This window comes from Rana temporaria, chromosome 11 (genome assembly GCF_905171775.1).
Source record: "Rana temporaria chromosome 11, aRanTem1.1, whole genome shotgun sequence".
NCBI lineage: Eukaryota > Metazoa > Chordata > Amphibia > Anura > Ranidae > Rana > Rana temporaria.
In genome coordinates this window covers 144312440-144330182 of record NC_053499.1, presented here as the reverse complement: position 1 = coordinate 144330182, position 17743 = coordinate 144312440, and the positions used below count along the sequence as shown (strand labels likewise).

The 17743-nt window shown below is 44.8% G+C and overlaps 1 protein-coding gene across 1 annotated transcript; it reads left to right on the top strand.

The window, feature by feature from the left end:
- Positions 1-1737: 1737 nt before the first annotated feature.
- Positions 1738-16148, top strand: LOC120917804 (mixed lineage kinase domain-like protein). The gene is made up of 11 exons (XM_040329353.1): positions 1738-1848; positions 5488-6001; positions 8494-8631; positions 10147-10303; positions 10385-10482; positions 10708-10843; positions 12034-12118; positions 12228-12373; positions 13792-13841; positions 14505-14657; positions 15599-16148. Exons 2-11 carry the CDS (start codon positions 5491-5493, stop codon positions 15697-15699), a joined length of 1575 nt encoding a protein of 524 aa, XP_040185287.1. The 5' UTR covers positions 1738-1848; positions 5488-5490; the 3' UTR covers positions 15700-16148.
- The last annotated feature ends 1595 nt before the right edge of the window (positions 16149-17743 follow it).

Sequence of the window (17743 nt, the reverse complement as noted above, 5' to 3'; positions counted from 1 at the left end):
AATAAATCAAATAAATACATAAATTAACGTATTTAAATAGGAATTTAAACAAAGTACAGTAAAACCTTGGTTTGAGAGTAACTTGGTTTAAGAGCGTTTTGCAAGACAAGCTACATTTTTGAATACATTTAGACTTGATATACAAGCGATGTCTTGATATACAAGTAGCGTCACGTCATAAAAGAGAAGAGAAACACCTCTAAAGGCCCGTACACACGGTCTGACTTTTTGCCAACAAACTTCAAAATCTGCATGTTTTTAAATTTGTCCAATCGTGTGTCCGCTCCATCGGACCAAATTTTTCGGGTTTCATCGGACAAAAAGTTTGGTCTGCAAACGGACAAACTTTTCGGCAACAAAAGTCCGATGGTGCCTAGTCCGACCGTGTGTACAGCAAGCCATCGGACGTTTGTACAAAGTGCAAATACGCGTGCTCAGAACCAATGTTAAAATCAACCAACAATAGCAGAAGTTATCCAAAGGGTGGCGGTAAAGAGCAGAAAAACCAAGTGATGTTGGGAAAGTTTTATAAAAGTTCGCAGAAAAGTCTGAGCATGTGTATGCTATGGGTGTGACCGGACAACCCCCCTCGGACAAAAATCCAAGGGAAAGTTTGTTTGATGTCCGACCGTGTGTACGAGGCTTTAGTGTAGCAATAGTGTTACATTTAATGAAGGTACAACAATTTAGCAACATATTGCTACACTTAGAGGCGTCTCTCTTCTCTTTAAGGCCCCTTTCACACTGGGGCTTTTTTCGAGCGTTTTTCAAGCGTTATATGAGCGTTTTTCAAGCATTATTCAAGCGTTTTTCGAGCGTTATTATAGCGTTATTCGAGCGTTATTACAGCGTTATTCGAGCGTTATTACAGCGTTATTCGAGCGTTTTTCAAGCGTTATTCGAGCGAAGCCTCATCTGCAATCCCAATGTGTTGGTAAAGCACCGCTAAGACCCTAAAGTTTTAGGGTATTTTTGCAGTGCCTCGGTGTGAAAGGGTAAGGCGTTTTTACAGCGCTTTTAAATTCATTTTAATGGAGAGGGGCGTTTTTGGAGCATTTTTTTCAGCGCTCAAAAGCTGCTCCAAAGATGCTGCTTGCAGGACTCAGTGTGAAAGGGTCCATTGAGATGCATGGAGAGCGTTTTATGAGCGTTTTAAGAGCGCTATTTTTAACGCTAAAACTCTGTAAAAACGCTTCAGTGTGAAAGGGGTCTTATACTCTGGAGCTCCTGATGGATTTTGCTTCTAATCCCCTTGTGGATGGATATTTTATGGTTACACATACTGATCACATTGCTATAATCTTTTTATAGGGATTATAAACTGAAAGACCTACGAATAAATGGTTGTGGAACGAATCATTTGAGTTTCCATTATTTCTTATGGGGAAATTCGCTTTGATATACAAGTGCTTTGGATTACAAGCATGTTTCTGGAACTAATTATGCTCACAATCCAAGTTTTTACTGTATCGTCTAGCTGGATCATCTCCTTGTGATGTAAATTAGAATATTCCCCCCATAGTGACGTCTTATCTCCCTGGATGATGTCATTGAAGAGTTTTTCACTTCCACCTCCAATAGAGAATTGATTCCACGTATTGATCCGGATCGATGGTTGTATGACGGATTCTACTCCACACAGACATCCCATAATCTGATCTGGATTTCATCGCTCTACAGAGACCACACATAGGAATTTCAATGGGATAGATGATGAGATGCACAGCAGCTGATACAATGTGAAGTAGCTGCAGCAGAGTTAATGAAAGTTGAATATCAGGTGTGTTCCTATACAGGCTGAAAGAGCTGACCACAGACTGAGACTCCACATCTCTGCCTGCACACCAAGTAAGTATTTCATTCATTTATAGTAAAGAAGGAATGTGCATTGTTTCCAGAGGACATAGCATGTATTCTATGCCTTACCACAGAGCTTACACTCTAATGTCCCAACACAATAGCCCATTGTTCTTATACAGTTCTATAGCTCTGACATGTGCTAAAGCGCTGTACAAAGAATGCTCAGTCACATCAGTCTTTGAACCAGAGGAGCTTACACTCTAATGTCTCCCGAAAGTTGCACACTATTATTATTTATAATAATATTACCGTATTTATCGCGGTATAACGCGCTCCCGCGTATACTGCGCACCCCTAAAGTTGCACCCAATCCTGTGGGAAAAAAAGTTTTTTTTGTACTTACAGTTTTGATGTCTTGTGCGGCGTCCATCGGCAGCCTCGTCGGGTCCAGCGTTCGTCTGCGGCTTCGGGTGTCCTCTTCGTCGGGTCCGGCGTTCGTCTGCGGCTTCGGGTGTCCTCTTCGTCTGGTCCGGCGTCCTTCTGCGGCTTCGGGTGTCCTCTTCGTCGGGTTCGGCGTCCTTCTGCAGCGTCCTCGTGTCCTCCCCGCTCGTTTCCCGCCGAGTTTGAATACTGCGCCGACATATACAGAGCGCAGTACACTCGTGTATTGTCGGCAATGCTCGGCAACTCTCGCGCTGACGTCCTGTACGTCCAGGACGTGAGCGCGGAAGGTGCCGAGACTGCCCGACTATACCCGAGTGTACTGCGCTCGGTATATGTCGGCGCAGGTATCGGCGTATACCGCGCACCCACGATTTTGCCCTGATTTTCAGGGCAAAAAAGTGCGCGGTATACGCCGATAAATACGGTAGTATTATTATTATTATTATTATTATTATTAACAATATATTCAAATATAAAGCTCTGACATATACTGCAGTGCTGTACAGAGAATGCCAAACCAGTCACATCAATGCTCTGCACCAGGACAGTCTCTGTATCAGAGGAGCTTACACTCTAATTTCCCCCCCACAGTCATATAATTATTATTATTTATATAGCTCTGACATATTCCATAGGGCTGTACAGAGAACACTGAGCACCTCACGTCAATGTTCTGCACCAGAGGAGCTTACACTCTCTCCCACCACAGTCGTACACTATATAACTTTTAGATGGCTCTGACCTATACTGCAGTGTTGTACAGAGAACACTGAACAGTGTTATCTTCTGTTTAAGGAAGAAGAGATAAATGTGTGACAGGGTAGCAGGGCCTGGACAAGGGGTGGGCAGGATGGGAGGCTGCTCTGGGCACTGTGGCATCATGTGAGCTGGGGAGGGGCACCACAAGGAGATTGGGGGATTTGTGTTGAGAAGGGGAATTTGGGGGGGCAGCAGGGGGTAAGAATTCTAGGAGGGCAAATGTGGGAGATGTGCTATGAGCGGTGCCCTGTGTTGGGATGGGGAAAAGGATTTGTGCTATAAAAGTGTAATTTTTTTTTTTTGGGGGGGGGGGGCAAATGGGGAAGAGAGAGAATTTCTGGGCAGTATGGGGGTACAAAGATTTTGTGCTGGGAGGAGGGGGGATTTTATGCTTGGGGGCAAGCATGCAGATTAGTGTGTGTGTGTGTGTGTGTGTGTGTGTGTGTGTGTGTGTTTTTGTTTTGTTTTGTTTTGTTTTTTTATTTATTGGGGGGGGGGGATATTTGCTGACACATAATGTTCATATATCTTGGGGGGGGGGGCATAATTTGACATGTTTGCCCTGGGCTCTCAATGACCCTATCCTGGCACTGCAGAGTAGGAACTCAGTTGGGAGATGTGGCCGGGGGGGCAGACAGAGCATTGGGAACCCTTAACAGGAAGTGCCTGAACAAGATTTTTCATAGCAGGATTACTTTAATGAGGTTCTCATTATACCAAAGGGATCTCCAAATTTTTCAAACATTGGCCCACTTTATTGTCCTTCAGACTTTAGGAGGGCCGGATTGCTGCCAGCAGGGGCAGAAAATGTCACAGGCCCAGCATCAATGAAAATAAATATGGCCTCAGGGTTGGTGGTCAATAGGAGGAATATCCCCCCTATTAGTAGAGGAAATAGTATCCCATTATTGGTATCGGTGGAAGATATAGTACCCCATTGTTGGTGTCAGTTGGAGGAATAGTGCCTCATATCAGTGGAAGGAATTGTGCCCCAAGGGCCGGATAAAGGCTAGCAAAGGGCCATATCTGGCCCTCGGGCCGCAGTTTGGAGACCCCTGCATTAGACCAAAGGGATCCGGGACCTTGCTACATTATTCAATTTTCTTATTCAGTTTCCTTTTAGGTTTATCTTCAATTATGTAATGTAAGGGCCTGATCGACTGCATACAAATTGAGTCTTTTGGTTTGACCTCCTATTATATGGTTTTAATAAATATAAATGAAAATTGTATAATGTCCTATGGCCAGCCTTAAAGCGGGGGTTCACCCTAAAAAAAAAAAAAATTTGTCTACCTTGCCATCCAGCATACTAGCGTCAGCTACAGTATGCCTTTTATTTTTTCCGCTGTACTCAGTTTAATCCATTAGTTAAGTTTCAGACTCCCGCGGGGAGTAGGCGTTCCTATGAAGAGGGGAACATGATTGACGGCCGGCTATGGCGCGTCACGCTTCCCGAAAATAGCCGAAATAGGACTTGGCTCTTCACGGTGCCTGCACAGTCAGCTCCTAGTCTGTGTGCAGGCGCTGTATAGCGCCGTGAAGAGCCGAGTCCTACTCCGGCTATTTTCGGGAAGCGTGACGCGCCATAGCCGGCCTTCAATCATGTTCCCCTCTTCATAGGAACACCTACTCCCCGCGGGAGTCTGAAACGAAACTAATGGATTAAACTGCGAGTACAGCGCAAAAAAATTAAAATAAAGGCATACTGTAGCTCAGGGATATGCAATTAGCGGACCTCCAGCTGTTGCAGAACTACAATTCCCATGAGGCATAGCAAGACTCTGACAGCTACAAGCATGACACAAAGAGGCAGAGGCATGATGGGACTTGTAGTTTTGCAACAGCTGGAGGTCCGCTAATTGCATATCCCTGCTGTAGCTGATGCTAGTATGCTGGATGGCATGGTAGAAAGTTGTATTTTAGGGTGAACCTCCGCTTTAAGGAAAGCTAAGAAGCTATTGTTCTAAAAGGGGGGGAGGGGGGGAGAGATTAGACCTTGCCCTTAAAGTGATTGTAAACCCTTTACAACCACTTTAACCTACAGGTAAGCCTAGATTAATGTTTGCCTGTAGGTGCAACAAATCTCCCAAACCTACACGGTTTAGGAGATTTTTACAAAAATCACGGGCGCCGATGTCTACGGCACAGGCGCAGGTTAGCAACGGTGATCTTGCCGTTCCTAATGGAGGCTGTGACTGGAGGCTCCCGCGTGCATGCGCAGGAGTGACGTCGCGGCTCCAGCCAATCGCAGCGCCGGAGCCGCGATAACCAGAAGTAACACCCGGGAGGGATGTCGGATGTATGCTATGCATACTAGCTCATTATGCCTTTGTATCGCAGGTGGTGCTTCCCTTTTTTTTTTTTTTTTTTTTTTTTGGCGCCAGTCTCCATCCTGGGACAAATGTTCTTTATAGACAAAGCCCTGACCCTCACACCTTCTACATCCCTCCATACTTTCTTCTCTAACCTGCTTTGTCCTTGCAGGAGATGGTGTTGTCTCAAGTCCTTGCTGTTGCCAAGACCATCTACCAGCTGTGTGACAAGGCCGGATCCAACAAGAAGCAATGCCGCCGCCTAGAGAACAGACTCAGAATGTTGCTGCTGCCTCTTATGACTCTGGACATGCGGTCGGATAAGTCTGTGGCTCTGCAGGCAGTGGTAGAAGAACTGGACACCTTGCTTAAGAATGCAAGGGATTGGGTCATTAAATATTCTCACCACTCCTGGTGGAAACGGGTACTCAAGGCCAATAGCATCAAGGAAGAATTTGGCCTGATAAACGATCGGCTGGGGGAATCGGCCACTCATATCTCCCTCCTGCTGGATGCTGAACAGAGGTACATGCTTGCCCAACATAAGGAAATACTTATCCAACAAAAGGAGATGATTTCCCAACAGATGAACATGTTATCTCAGTTCTTTTCAGAGAACACCAGGAAGAAGGAGAACCGAGAAGATCTAGAAGAAGATCTGAAGGCGCTCCGCACTTCCCTCAACAGTGAGTTTTGTCTTACAGATACTGGATAACATGGGGCATAACCACAATGCCTTAAAGTGGATGTAAACCCACTCTCATCCTTTCTAAACTACTGCCATAGTGCTGATCTATAAGGATATAGATGCTTCCTGCATGTATCCTTACCTGTCAAATGTCTCCCCTCTGTCTGTTATAAGAACTGAAAGACTGCAGATTCTGTGGGTGGATCTTGGTGGGTGGTGTCATGATGTCAGTAGACTCCCCGTCCACCTCTACCCTCCCCTTACACTAAATTCTGCTATGATCACTCACATTCAGTCAAAATCCAGAAAAGTAACCACATGACTTCAGAAAAGGAGTGGGGGTGGGAATTTAAAAAATAATGCCTGTCCAGGCTAGTGCATGAGATATGTAAATAACCTGTCACTCACAGCAAGGGGGCAGAACGGACTAAGGTTTTTCGCTCTTAGTCTGTTTTATTTCACTGAACAATAAGGGGATTGTTCAGAGCTGCATTAACTCTGTGTGGCAAGACTGGGCACAGATGATAGTTAATCTTATACTCTACATTGTGACGGCAAAGAAAAACATATTTATTTATTTTTCTTTTCGGGTTTACATCCACTTTAACTATAGCATGTAGAGTCGACTCTGTAGAAAACACAAATGTCATTAATTAAAGCTAGACATGTGCAGTTCATTTTGTTCCGAATTGAAATTCAGACGAATTTGCGTTTTTTAGAAAATTCAGACGTGTCCGAATATCTGCATTGCAATCGTACCGAATTGAAACTAATCTGAAATAACGGAAACATTTTAATTGATTCAAATAAGTTTTCAAATCAATTTTAACAGTTTTCCAATTTCCAAAGAGAATAAAATCGAATAGAAAAAAATATAATCGAAAATCATTGAAACGGAAAATTAAAAGCATAGAATGGAGTAAAATAGAATAGAAAATAAATAGAATATAACCATCTTCTGAAATTCCAATTTCAAACAGAATACATTTGAATATGTAAAAAAAAAAAAAAAAGGTATAGACTAGAAAAGAATAAAACAAAACAATCGAATATAACAATTTCCCACGATTCAAATTAAATCATTTTTTAATTTAAAAACAATAGATTGGAATAGAAATATAAATAGTATATAACCATCTTCCGAAATTCGAATAGTATACATTTTTAATAGAAAATAAAATGGAATAAACAAATAGAAAAATAATAGAATTAAGCAATAGAATATAATAATTTGCCAAAATTCAATTCAAATTTGAATAGATTCGACTAGGAAGATGATTATATTCAGTTATTTTTCTATTGTATTCTATTCAAATGTGACATGATTCTATTAGAAATAGAAACATTTCCCAAAATTCAATCTCATTAAGTTTTATTTTATTTGTTTCCGTTTTGCTCTATTATATTTTCTTTTCTGTTTTTTAGATGGTATAACTTTTCTGCACAAATCAATATACGCTTATTGTGTGTGTTTTTTTTATTTTTTTGGGGGGGGTTATTATAGCAAAAAGTAAAATATTTTATTATATATGTGTGTGTGTGTGTGTGTGTGAAAGTCTCTGCCACAGACCCCTCTCAATGAGCCTCAGAAGATACTTCTGCCACAGATCCCCTCTGGGTTGGTTTATTGGAGATATGCCTCCTTAATTGAGTTACGCCTGGATCTTCTCCAATTTGCCGCCCAGGTACCAACCGTCAGGTGATCAATCCCATGGTGTACGGCTACCTTGATCCCCCGGTGGTTTATCCAGGCCCTTTTGGACCGCCAGCCTCTCAATGGCGCTCCTCAGACTGACTCCCCAACGAACAGCAGTACAGCTTGGGATCCTCAAAGGTGGGAACCCAGTCACTCACTGGGTCCCCGTCGCTGTTCAGATGCTCCGGGTCAGCATGGGCCCGTAACCAGGAACACCACGTGGCACGCACGCCCCGGCCAGGTAGGCCATAACGCTGGGGCACCATGATGTGGCCACCCTAAAGGTGGGTGCCACACTGGACGAAGAAGACCCAGAACCAATGGCGTCTGTCTCATAAATACCCCTCCCCAGCATGCACAGCGAGGTCAAACCCTCCTGATTGGCTGCTGGGAAAGAGCACCCAAACCTTGACTCCACTGATGTCACCTGCAGCACCGGGGCTGGAAGAACACCCCAACGCAACAGAATAGCCTACAGCACATCCAAGCTGAGACAGAGACCCTGTTTGGCACTTTAACAATCTGGATCAGAGTCTAACTACACTCTGATCTAACCTTAAATTTAACTAGCATCGATACTATAAGTACACAGGCGCTACAGGTGTATTCCCTAATTTTGATGAATGAGGTGAACTTTGACTTCTATCATCCAAAAATGCAACATTACTGTTATATACTGTGTGGTGGTTTTTTTATGTATATTTATTATATTTTTGCCATTGATTGGGTGAAAATTCCCATGCAATGTGGACAGCCTCTTTGTACTTGGTAATCAACCCCTTTTTTTTTTGCAGGTAAAGTAATATTGGAGTCTGGAATGAAGAGCCTCGAAATCAAACGGTGTCTGTTGTGCAAGGATAAGCCAAGTGACCCGCTGTGGGAGGAAGAGACAAGTGACCTGAGAGTTAAACTGTCTCAAATTAGTATTGCATGTAAGTATTGAGAAGGCCAACACAGTGACACATCAACAAGAATATGATGTAGCAGAGGAAATGTCGCGCATTTCTACTAAGAAAATGCTCATTATAACCTTCGTTTTTAATTTCCAAATGAGAAAAGCAGGTGAGGCCAAATCCCCACTCTTTAGGAAGGCAAGCCTGGGGCGTAGCTATAGGGGTCACAGGGGTAGTGCTGGGACAAGGTCATTCGGTGCCCAGGGCAAAGATGTCCAATTGCACGCCCCCAACTGGGTGTAAAGAGTCAGTGTCATTTCAAAGTAAAAAAAATACCAGTCCCTCCTTCCAATAGAGATCACTCCGCATGCAGCAGGACTGGTGGGCGGGGTGGGCGCTGCACCCCAGCCGGATCTACCACAGACAGATCACATTTACAGAAGGAGAGCAGTGAGTCATCAAGAATCACGTTATTAAACGATGTGAAACGCGTCAGCTCTGTTACCCCACTGTTTGGAGTTTTTTTTGCTATTGTAGTTTTCGTTTTACTGGAATAAAAGGCACCATTTTTTACACTTTATTGGAGTGCGGCTGTCCATCATCTCCTCCCTCTTATTTGTGTAAATTTCATACCTGGCCTGATAGGAGTTAAGTGTTACCTTGTTCTTTGTAATCAAAGTGGAGCAGCTGTTGGATTACGGTGACAGCCAAGACATCAGAAGACATTGTGAGGCTGGGTTCACACTTAAAGCGGAGGTCCCACTTAAAAAAAAATATTAAAAGCCAGCAGCTGCTGACTTTTAATTTATGGACACTTACCTGTACATGGTGCCTGCGATGTTGGCAGCCGAGGCCGAGAAACATCTTGGCTGCCCCCTGCCGCCATCCTCGGCGAGGGAATCGGGAAATTAAGTGTTGTGGCTCCACTTTCCGGGTTCCCTACTGCGCATGTGCGAGTAGTGCTGCGCGTCTTCACTGGTCCCCACTGTGTTCTGGGAGCTGTGTGTCTCCCAGAAGCCAGCAGGGGCACAAAGTAGGTGCCGGAAGTGGCTTAGATCGCCAAGGTGATCTATGCCAGGAAGTGGCATACCCCCCCCCCCCAAAGGTGCCAAATGTAACACCGGAGGGGTGGAGGGTTCAATTTTTGGGTGGAACTCCACTTTAAGTGCGGAAGCGGCTCAGAGCAGGGGTCTGGTTCATCCCTGTTCTCCATTTTTCAGGGACGAATTGGGCCTGAATATTTGCCTGAATTCAGACCTGAAACTGAGCCAAAGACGCACAGGCCCCTGTGCAATCCGCTCCGCGGCGACCGCAGAGATATGTTACCCGGCTCCATCGAGACCCGGCCACATTCTCTGCACTAGTTTAAACCCAGCATAAAGCATGGCAGGTTACATATTCACTCGGCACTGAGTTCTGGTTTTATAGCCGAGTGGGAAAAATTGTGGGAAACAAAAGCGATGTATGATGCAGAGACACCACCACACTATACATGGAATTAGTTTTATAGACCATTTACTTTGCAAAGTGTAATTCTTCGATTTCTATCGCTAGGTCTCCGACCAAACTGGAACATCACAGAAATCCCGGTGAAAGATCTGGAGCGAGGAGACCTATTGCTGGAGCGAGCCACCCATTACCTGTACCGGGGAGAGCTCCAAAACACCCCGGTGGCCATCAAAGTGTTCAAGGATCAGAATGTGCAGACTGAGTGAGTTTCTGGGGACACATAGACCGCCGGTCCTCCCCATTTTATTTTATGGCAGAAGGTGACACGGTCTCTGTTTTCCAGATTCATTCGGAGGACATTTCAGACTGAGAGCCAAACGATGAAGAAATTTGAGTGTTTGAATATTTTACAACTCTACGGTATCTGTATTGCTAATTCAGGTGAGGACAGCAACATAAATCCTCTCTCCATGTCCTTGTTCTCTGTTCTTTCTGATCCAGACTCTCTTCAGCTCTATTCTGGTATCCCATCTCTTCTTCTATTCCTTTTGCAGACCTCCTGTCCTGGTCTCTTGTCTTTTCTCATCCTCTCTTCACCCTTCTGTAGCTCTTTGTTCTGGTATCCTGTCTCAGTTCCCATCCTCATCCTCTCTCCTCCTGATTCAGGCCCACACACCCGCTACTCTCTGGTGATGGAGTTGTGTGAGAAAGGGACGCTACGGGAACTGTTACAGACGGAACTGGACTTGAAATGGGATCAGAAAGTTCTTATGGCTCTAGACGCAGCCAAAGCACTCTACAGGTGAGACATCTCCGTTTTATCCCATAATTGGAGGCTTCGAATTATCTTACAAAGCTGGTATAGCTAGAAGATGGTCAGTCTGTTAGCGACAATTGACCGGATTGGTTAGTCTGTGAGGACACCCACCCTTCCGTCTATTGCCAGGGGATGGAAAAGCCAGAGCACTTTACCAAAAAGCAGGCCCCTGCATGTAGCTGATGCATACACACACCTACATATGCATATCTATAGAGAGAGAGCGCGCTCACCTTGCCAAGCGGGGGGTTACAGTCCTCTCCCTCATAGTGATGCCTCACTATGAGGGAGAGGACTATAACCCCCCCCCCCCCCCCACTTGGCAAGGTGAGCGCGCTCTCTCTCTATAGATTTATATTTTTCCCTGACATTTTTTGAACCATTAAAATTAAATGCAAATGAACTAATACACTGTGGCTGTGTGTGGTGAAGAGTCTAAGGATGAGCTTGGGCGTAATATTTGGATATAGCATATTTATTGGCGTACAACACGCACCTTTACTTTATTAGGGAAGTTTCAGGAATTAAAATAAAAAATAAAGAACTGTAAAGCAAAATAAGGGTCAGTGCCCATCTGCAGTCTCACACATGCAGCCTCGGCGGGGACAGGGAGGGGGAGCGGGACGAGCGCCAACAGATTACATACATGAGAATATCCTGTTTATGCAGCGGGCCTTTTTCATACAAAGTCTTGCCTCCTATGATGGACAGAACAGTGGTCCAATTGCGGCCCAGGAGACAGGACTTCCTATTGCAGAGGCCGCCGAGTAAACAGGAGATTCTCACTGTATGTAATCTGATGGTACTCGTCCCGCCCCACTCAGAGGATGCCAGAACTGAACGCTATGTACCCCCCCCCCCCCCCCCAACAAATCCCAGACAGGCTCGCATACAGAAGCTGACAGGCAAGGAGGGAGGGGAGAGAGGAGAGCTGTGGATGACGGAGGCACGTAAACTGACCATGGTAATTGAGGCTCGGCAGCCATGATTATCGTGGTCAGCACACACCTTTTTGGTGGGCGTGTGTTTTTATTTTTTTATTTTTTTTTCTTGTGGGGTGTTTTTTTTTTTTTTTTTTTTTTTTGTGGCTCCAGGCAGCACAATGTCTTGGGCCAGCCCTGCTTGCCTTCATCATAACGCTGTTACTAAGTGAGGCCCAAAACTTCTAATTGCAGGTTACATCAGACTGAAGAAAAAGCTATCCTCTGTGGGAATCTGAGCAGTTCCAAGTATTTGGTGGATGGAATGTATTGTGTGAAGGTACTAAATCTCTCCCCCAACAGTACACACCCCAATGAAATTAGGTTTGCCCTGCGGTAAAGACGGCCCTGTATAGGCCATGCCATTAATCCATCATTAATGTCCCCAGCTGTCAGGATTTGGCCTCTCCAAGACAGAATCTTCCATCCGGAGACCCTCCAATATGGAGAGAAGGAAGGCCAGACAGCTGGAGTACATCGCCCCTGAGACATGGCAAGATATCAACGCCTACGACAAACGCAGTGAGGTTTACAGGTGAGGCGCTACAGTTTTATCACCAGAGATTGTCTGCTTAATGGCCAAAAACATTATAGCCGTTCTAAATTTACTGTGTAGAAAATTGGTGGATCCAACAAATGATATCTCGATCAGTTTTACACGGCTTTGCCACACAGGTCAAGAGTAGGTTTGACAAATACAAATCTCATCACTACTAAGGATGTGAATTTCCCCAGAATAAGACATTTCAAACACTGGTTCCTAAGCCTAATCTATAAGAGAATAGGGCAGACCATGGATGATACAATTTTTACTTTCACCATGGGTCACCATTGTCGCCATTCTGCAAGCGTGCACAATTTGAAAGCCTGGCATGTTTGGTACTCTATTTACACGGCATCTCCTATTGTATTTTACAAAAAATTGAGTTTATTATTTTTATGCAATAAAGTTCATGAAAGTTAATTGTTGGTTGCCGCCACACACGCTTGACACCATCTGAACCAAATAAGTTTCTTGATCTCATCAGACCACAGGCTCCAGTAATCCATGTCCTTGGTCTGCTTGTCTTCAGCAAACCGTTTGCAGGCTTTCCTGTCAAGAATCCTGTCAAGAATCTTTTAGGTTTCCTTTGGGACGACAGCCATGCAGACCAGTTTGATGCAGTGTGCAGCGTATGGTCTGAGCACTGACAGGCTGACCCCCACCCCTTCAACCTCTGCAGCAATGCTGGCAGCACTATACGTCTATTTCCCAAAGACAACCTCTGGATATGATGCTGAGCATGTGCACTCAACTTCTTTGGTCGACCATGGCGAGGCCTGTTCTGAGTGGAACCTGTCCTGTTAAACTGCTGTATGGTCTTGGCCACCGTGCGTCAACTCAGTTTCAGGGTATTGGCAATCCTCCTTATAGCATAAGCCTTCTTAATGTAGAGCAACAGTTTATTTTTTTCAACCCTCAGAGAGTTCTTTGCCATGAGGTGCCATGTTGAACTTTCAGTGACCAGTATGAGAGAGTGAGAGCGATAACACCAAATTTAACACACCTGCTCCCCAGTCACACCTGAGACCTTGTAACACTAACGAGTCACATGAAACTGGGGTGGGGAAAATGGCTAATTGGGCCCAATTTGGAAATTTTTACTCGTGGGTGTTGTTTTAGACCTTAATGGCGCTGAGTTATTTTTGAGGGGACAGCAAATGTACACTGTTTTACAAGCTGTACACTCACTACACAACATTGTAGCAAAGTTTCATTTCTTCAGTGTTGTCACATAAAAAGATATAATGAAATATTTACAAAAATGTGAGGGGTGTACTTGCTTGTGTCAGATACTAGATGGGTAAGATATGTTTGAGGGTTCTAAGTAATTTTAAAAGGATTTTTACGTGTAAACAAAGTGCCAGAACAGGCTTGGTCCTTCAGTAGATAATTGTCATCTTCTCTTCCAGCCTGGGGGTGGTGATGTATGAAATCGCTACTGGAAAACCGGCCTTTCACAGTGAGTATAAGACCCGACTTCCCTGTTCTAGTATACAAAACCAAGCCGACCTAATGCGAAAAAAATGCTGCATGGCCGGAATGCTATAAAAAAGCAAAATCCACAATTCGTTTTTTTGAGTAAGACTGAGGCGTCTTAGAAAATGCAGTATAGAGGGGAGGGGTAGAATGACATGAAATCGATATTTGGTGTGACCACCCTTTTGCTTTTTTTTAAAGATTTAAATCCTAACTGAAGGGCATTGGTTTTCTCTGCGTTCTGTGTATTGGGGGTGCGTTGACGGTTTTTGTGCCGCTATACCACCGTATTTACCGCGATATTCGGCCGCTAGTGGTGCGGTTTTTAACCCCCAGTAGCGGCCGAAAAAGGGTTAATACCGCCGGCAATGCGCCTCTGTATAGGCGCATTGCCAGCGGTATTACCGCGTTTCCCATTGATTTCAATAAGAATGGTTATCTTTGTAAAATGTGGGGTGTGACTTCGAGGTCCAAAGTCGCACAAGTGTGAATGGGATCTTCAACTCCTTGTTTGGCTGGCTGTAGAGAGTATCTGTGTAAGCTCCTCTCCTGTGAATAGATTGAAAACTTGTGTACGAGATATAGCATGTTGTCATACGAGGCGAGGGCCTCCCTTTTAAACAACTATTATGTTTGTTCTCTTCAGACCTGGAGGTGACGGAGGACAAGCCGGGGGAGATGCGGGAGAAGTGGTGGTCCTCGCTACACGATGAACTTCCCTCTTCATGTCCTGATATGTTCCGTGATCTCATTGGACGCCTCATTCAGAAGAATCCCAACAATCGTCCGTCTGCTGGAGGCAAGTCCATTTTATACCAATTATTTACGTGTATTTTATATATAATAACTGAGCTCAATTTACGTAAATGGTGACGGCTAGAACCAGTGAGGATGTAACCAGCCTATAGGGGTCCATTAGGGTTGAACTCTAACCAAACTTCAACATTTATTCCATCTTAGTCCCAAGGGAAAAGGTCCTTGGCTGTTTTTTCAGTGTTTTTTGGGAACTAAAGAACCAGCTTATTTGACTTGACCTCTCGCAGGTCATCGTGGGAACCCCCGCTGGGGTTCTAGCATCTAATTGGAGGCAGGGTGCTTTTGCAGGAGGCAGTTTTACTGGTTGAGGAAGACCATTTTCTGTTACAGCATGTTGCGTCTCTGTGTGCAAAGACGGCTCCATAAAGGCCCAGTGTGACCAGTTTGGCATGTAGGAACACTGTTGGAATGAATAGGAATGCTAATGGTGTGCACTGCTAGGTCTTCTAATCCAACAGCAGTACCTGGCCTCACAAATGACCATAGATTCCCACAGACACACTTCAGAATCTTGTGGAAAGTCTTCCCAGAAGAGTAGAGGCTGTTTATAGCCACCAAGAGGGGTCAATTTCCTATAAATGGCCATGGTTTTGGAATTGGCTGTCTAAACAAGATCCTATAGGTGTGACATTGACAATGGGACCTTTGTAAATTCTGAAGGACTAAATCCTGGCCAGTCAAGGGACTAACTGGGGGCCCATAAACTGGTTGGCAGAGGGATGGCACCTTCAGGACCATAACCTAGATGGCTGAGATCAAATCGGTCCCTTGGCTAGTCCGTTCAGTTCCTTTAAGGTTTCTTGGAGAACATAGTTAACTAACTTAGGGTTTCGTTGGAGATGGTGACACATGTGCACATCATATACACATTCTCCCTGGAGATGTTGTTTGGCTGATCCCCAGAAATTTCTCTTGTCATTTCAGTAACTGTGGATCTACTCATGGCTCTTTGGAATCAGAAAATGTGCCCTGACCAGGAATTCCGCTCTGCTCGTGCCTCTTTGGAATCGGCAAACGCGCACTGACCAGGAATTCAGCGACGGAATAAATGCAAGTGTTTGTTTGCAGCTACCTGATTGGTCAAGGAGAACTTGTGGCGTACTGATATAGGAAATGCTACCACCGCACAATATGGAAGATTGCTTTTAGTATTTATTTTGGGAATCTGAAGGAACTGAAGATGAAGGAAGAAAACAATTGGGTTTTATAAGCTCTGTGCTATTCCCAGGCTTTAATGGGTAGATGTCCCGCAATCGGAGGCGGTAACGTTGCAAGACGGATCTCCACACATTTTATCTGGGAAAAAAAAGCTCTGTCCACGTCCAATGCTCGGCTCTGTTTAAATATGTGAAGCATTTCTTTGTATTTCACAAAGTCTGGAGTTAAAGAGATTCTCTAGATCAGAGATATGCAATTAGCGGACCTCCCGCTGTTGCAGAACTACAAGTCCCATGAGGCATAGCAAGACCCTGTCAGCCACAAGCATGACACCCAGCGGCATGATGGGAATTGTAGTTTTGCAACAGCGGGAGGTCCGCTAATTGCATATCCCTGCTCTAGATGCAAGCTTTTAGGACTTTTTATTTTTTTAAGGTCCCTTTTCTCGGGCATGTTACGCTTGTATAATTCCTGAGTTCCTTCTGAAGAAGGGAACAAGTCCTGAAAGCCTTCATTGTTAAGTAATGTCCAACTAGTCTTAACTGCTCCCTCCTCCATCCTAAAACCTATACTAAGCTGTATTTAAGAGATTTATATACTTTATTATTTGCAGCCTGCTCTGGTTACATGATTTTTCCCCCCGTCTGTGCCATCTGTTCACCCTGTGGACCATCTCCCCTTTGCTGTCTCGCCTTTCTGCCCCAAGGATTACCCTTCATTGCTGTGCCTTCTGTTTGCCCCGCTGACTATTCCTCCTACTGCCACCCTACCTGTACCCCGTATACCTCAATAAACACCCGCCAGTCGGGTTTTGTGTGATTTGCCTCCGCGTGTGTGTGCGTGCGCTCTCTTTGCACTCCAATCTCATCACAAACAATAACTGTACAAAATGAGAACTGCATCACTTCTGGCTGTCTGGGGCCAGGCTCCACATCACTGGGGAAGGGGGGGCGGTAGGGAAATGGGGCGATGATGTCGGCAAGAGCAGTTTGACCACACCCACTGTTCGCATAGCGACATTAGCGCTCTCGGTGTCCCAGGTATTTTATAATCCTATAGTGCATGCTATGAAAAAAAAAAGTGCCCTATGCTACTAAAGTGTTCGGATCTGACTTGAAGAAGAGGTGGCAATGTGTTGTGAACTGCATCCTGGAGTACCTCCAACTGCCTTGCAGACACTAGCCCAGCTCTTTTACTGCAGAAAAATGCTAGCCCACCTGGCTGCTGTTTTTTTTTTTTTTTTTGTTTTTTTTTTCCCCCAGTCTACCCAACTGACATGCTGGAGATCTTCCAGGGCAAGACTACAGAAGACTTAAAGCAGCGTTCCACCGAAAAAAGAAAAAAGAAATATTAAAAGTCAGCAGCTACAAATACCACAGCTGCTGACACTTAATATTAGGACACTTACCTGTCCAGGGTGCCTGCAATGTCCTCACCCGAAGTCGATCTGTCCCTCCGGCTCTCGGGTAGAGGCGCCACTATATTCGATAAGGGAATCAGGAAGTGAAGCCTTGTGGCTGGTCCAAGGAGCAAGGGCATCCCATAGGCAAAATAGATGATGGGGGTAAAAGGGAACAAACTCTGGCTCAGTTACAAGTCAGATTTCAGGCATCACCTGCAACAAAAATGTAATTTTTGATGAGATACACAATGGCTCTCCTGGGTGAAATCCTGTACGGGTACGTACTTCCCTATTTCGGCCACCAGAGGGTGTGCACGGCAAGGGACCTGATCTGCACGAGCGCCAGCATAGGGATGTGTGTATGTGTGTGTGTATGTCGTTTGTTCCTAGTAAGTAGGAACAGCGATATGTCTCCTCTCCTACTCGGTCCTATCCCCATACAGTTAGAACACACTGAGGGAGCACGCAGTTAACCCCTTGATCACCCCCTAGTGTTAACCCCTTCACTA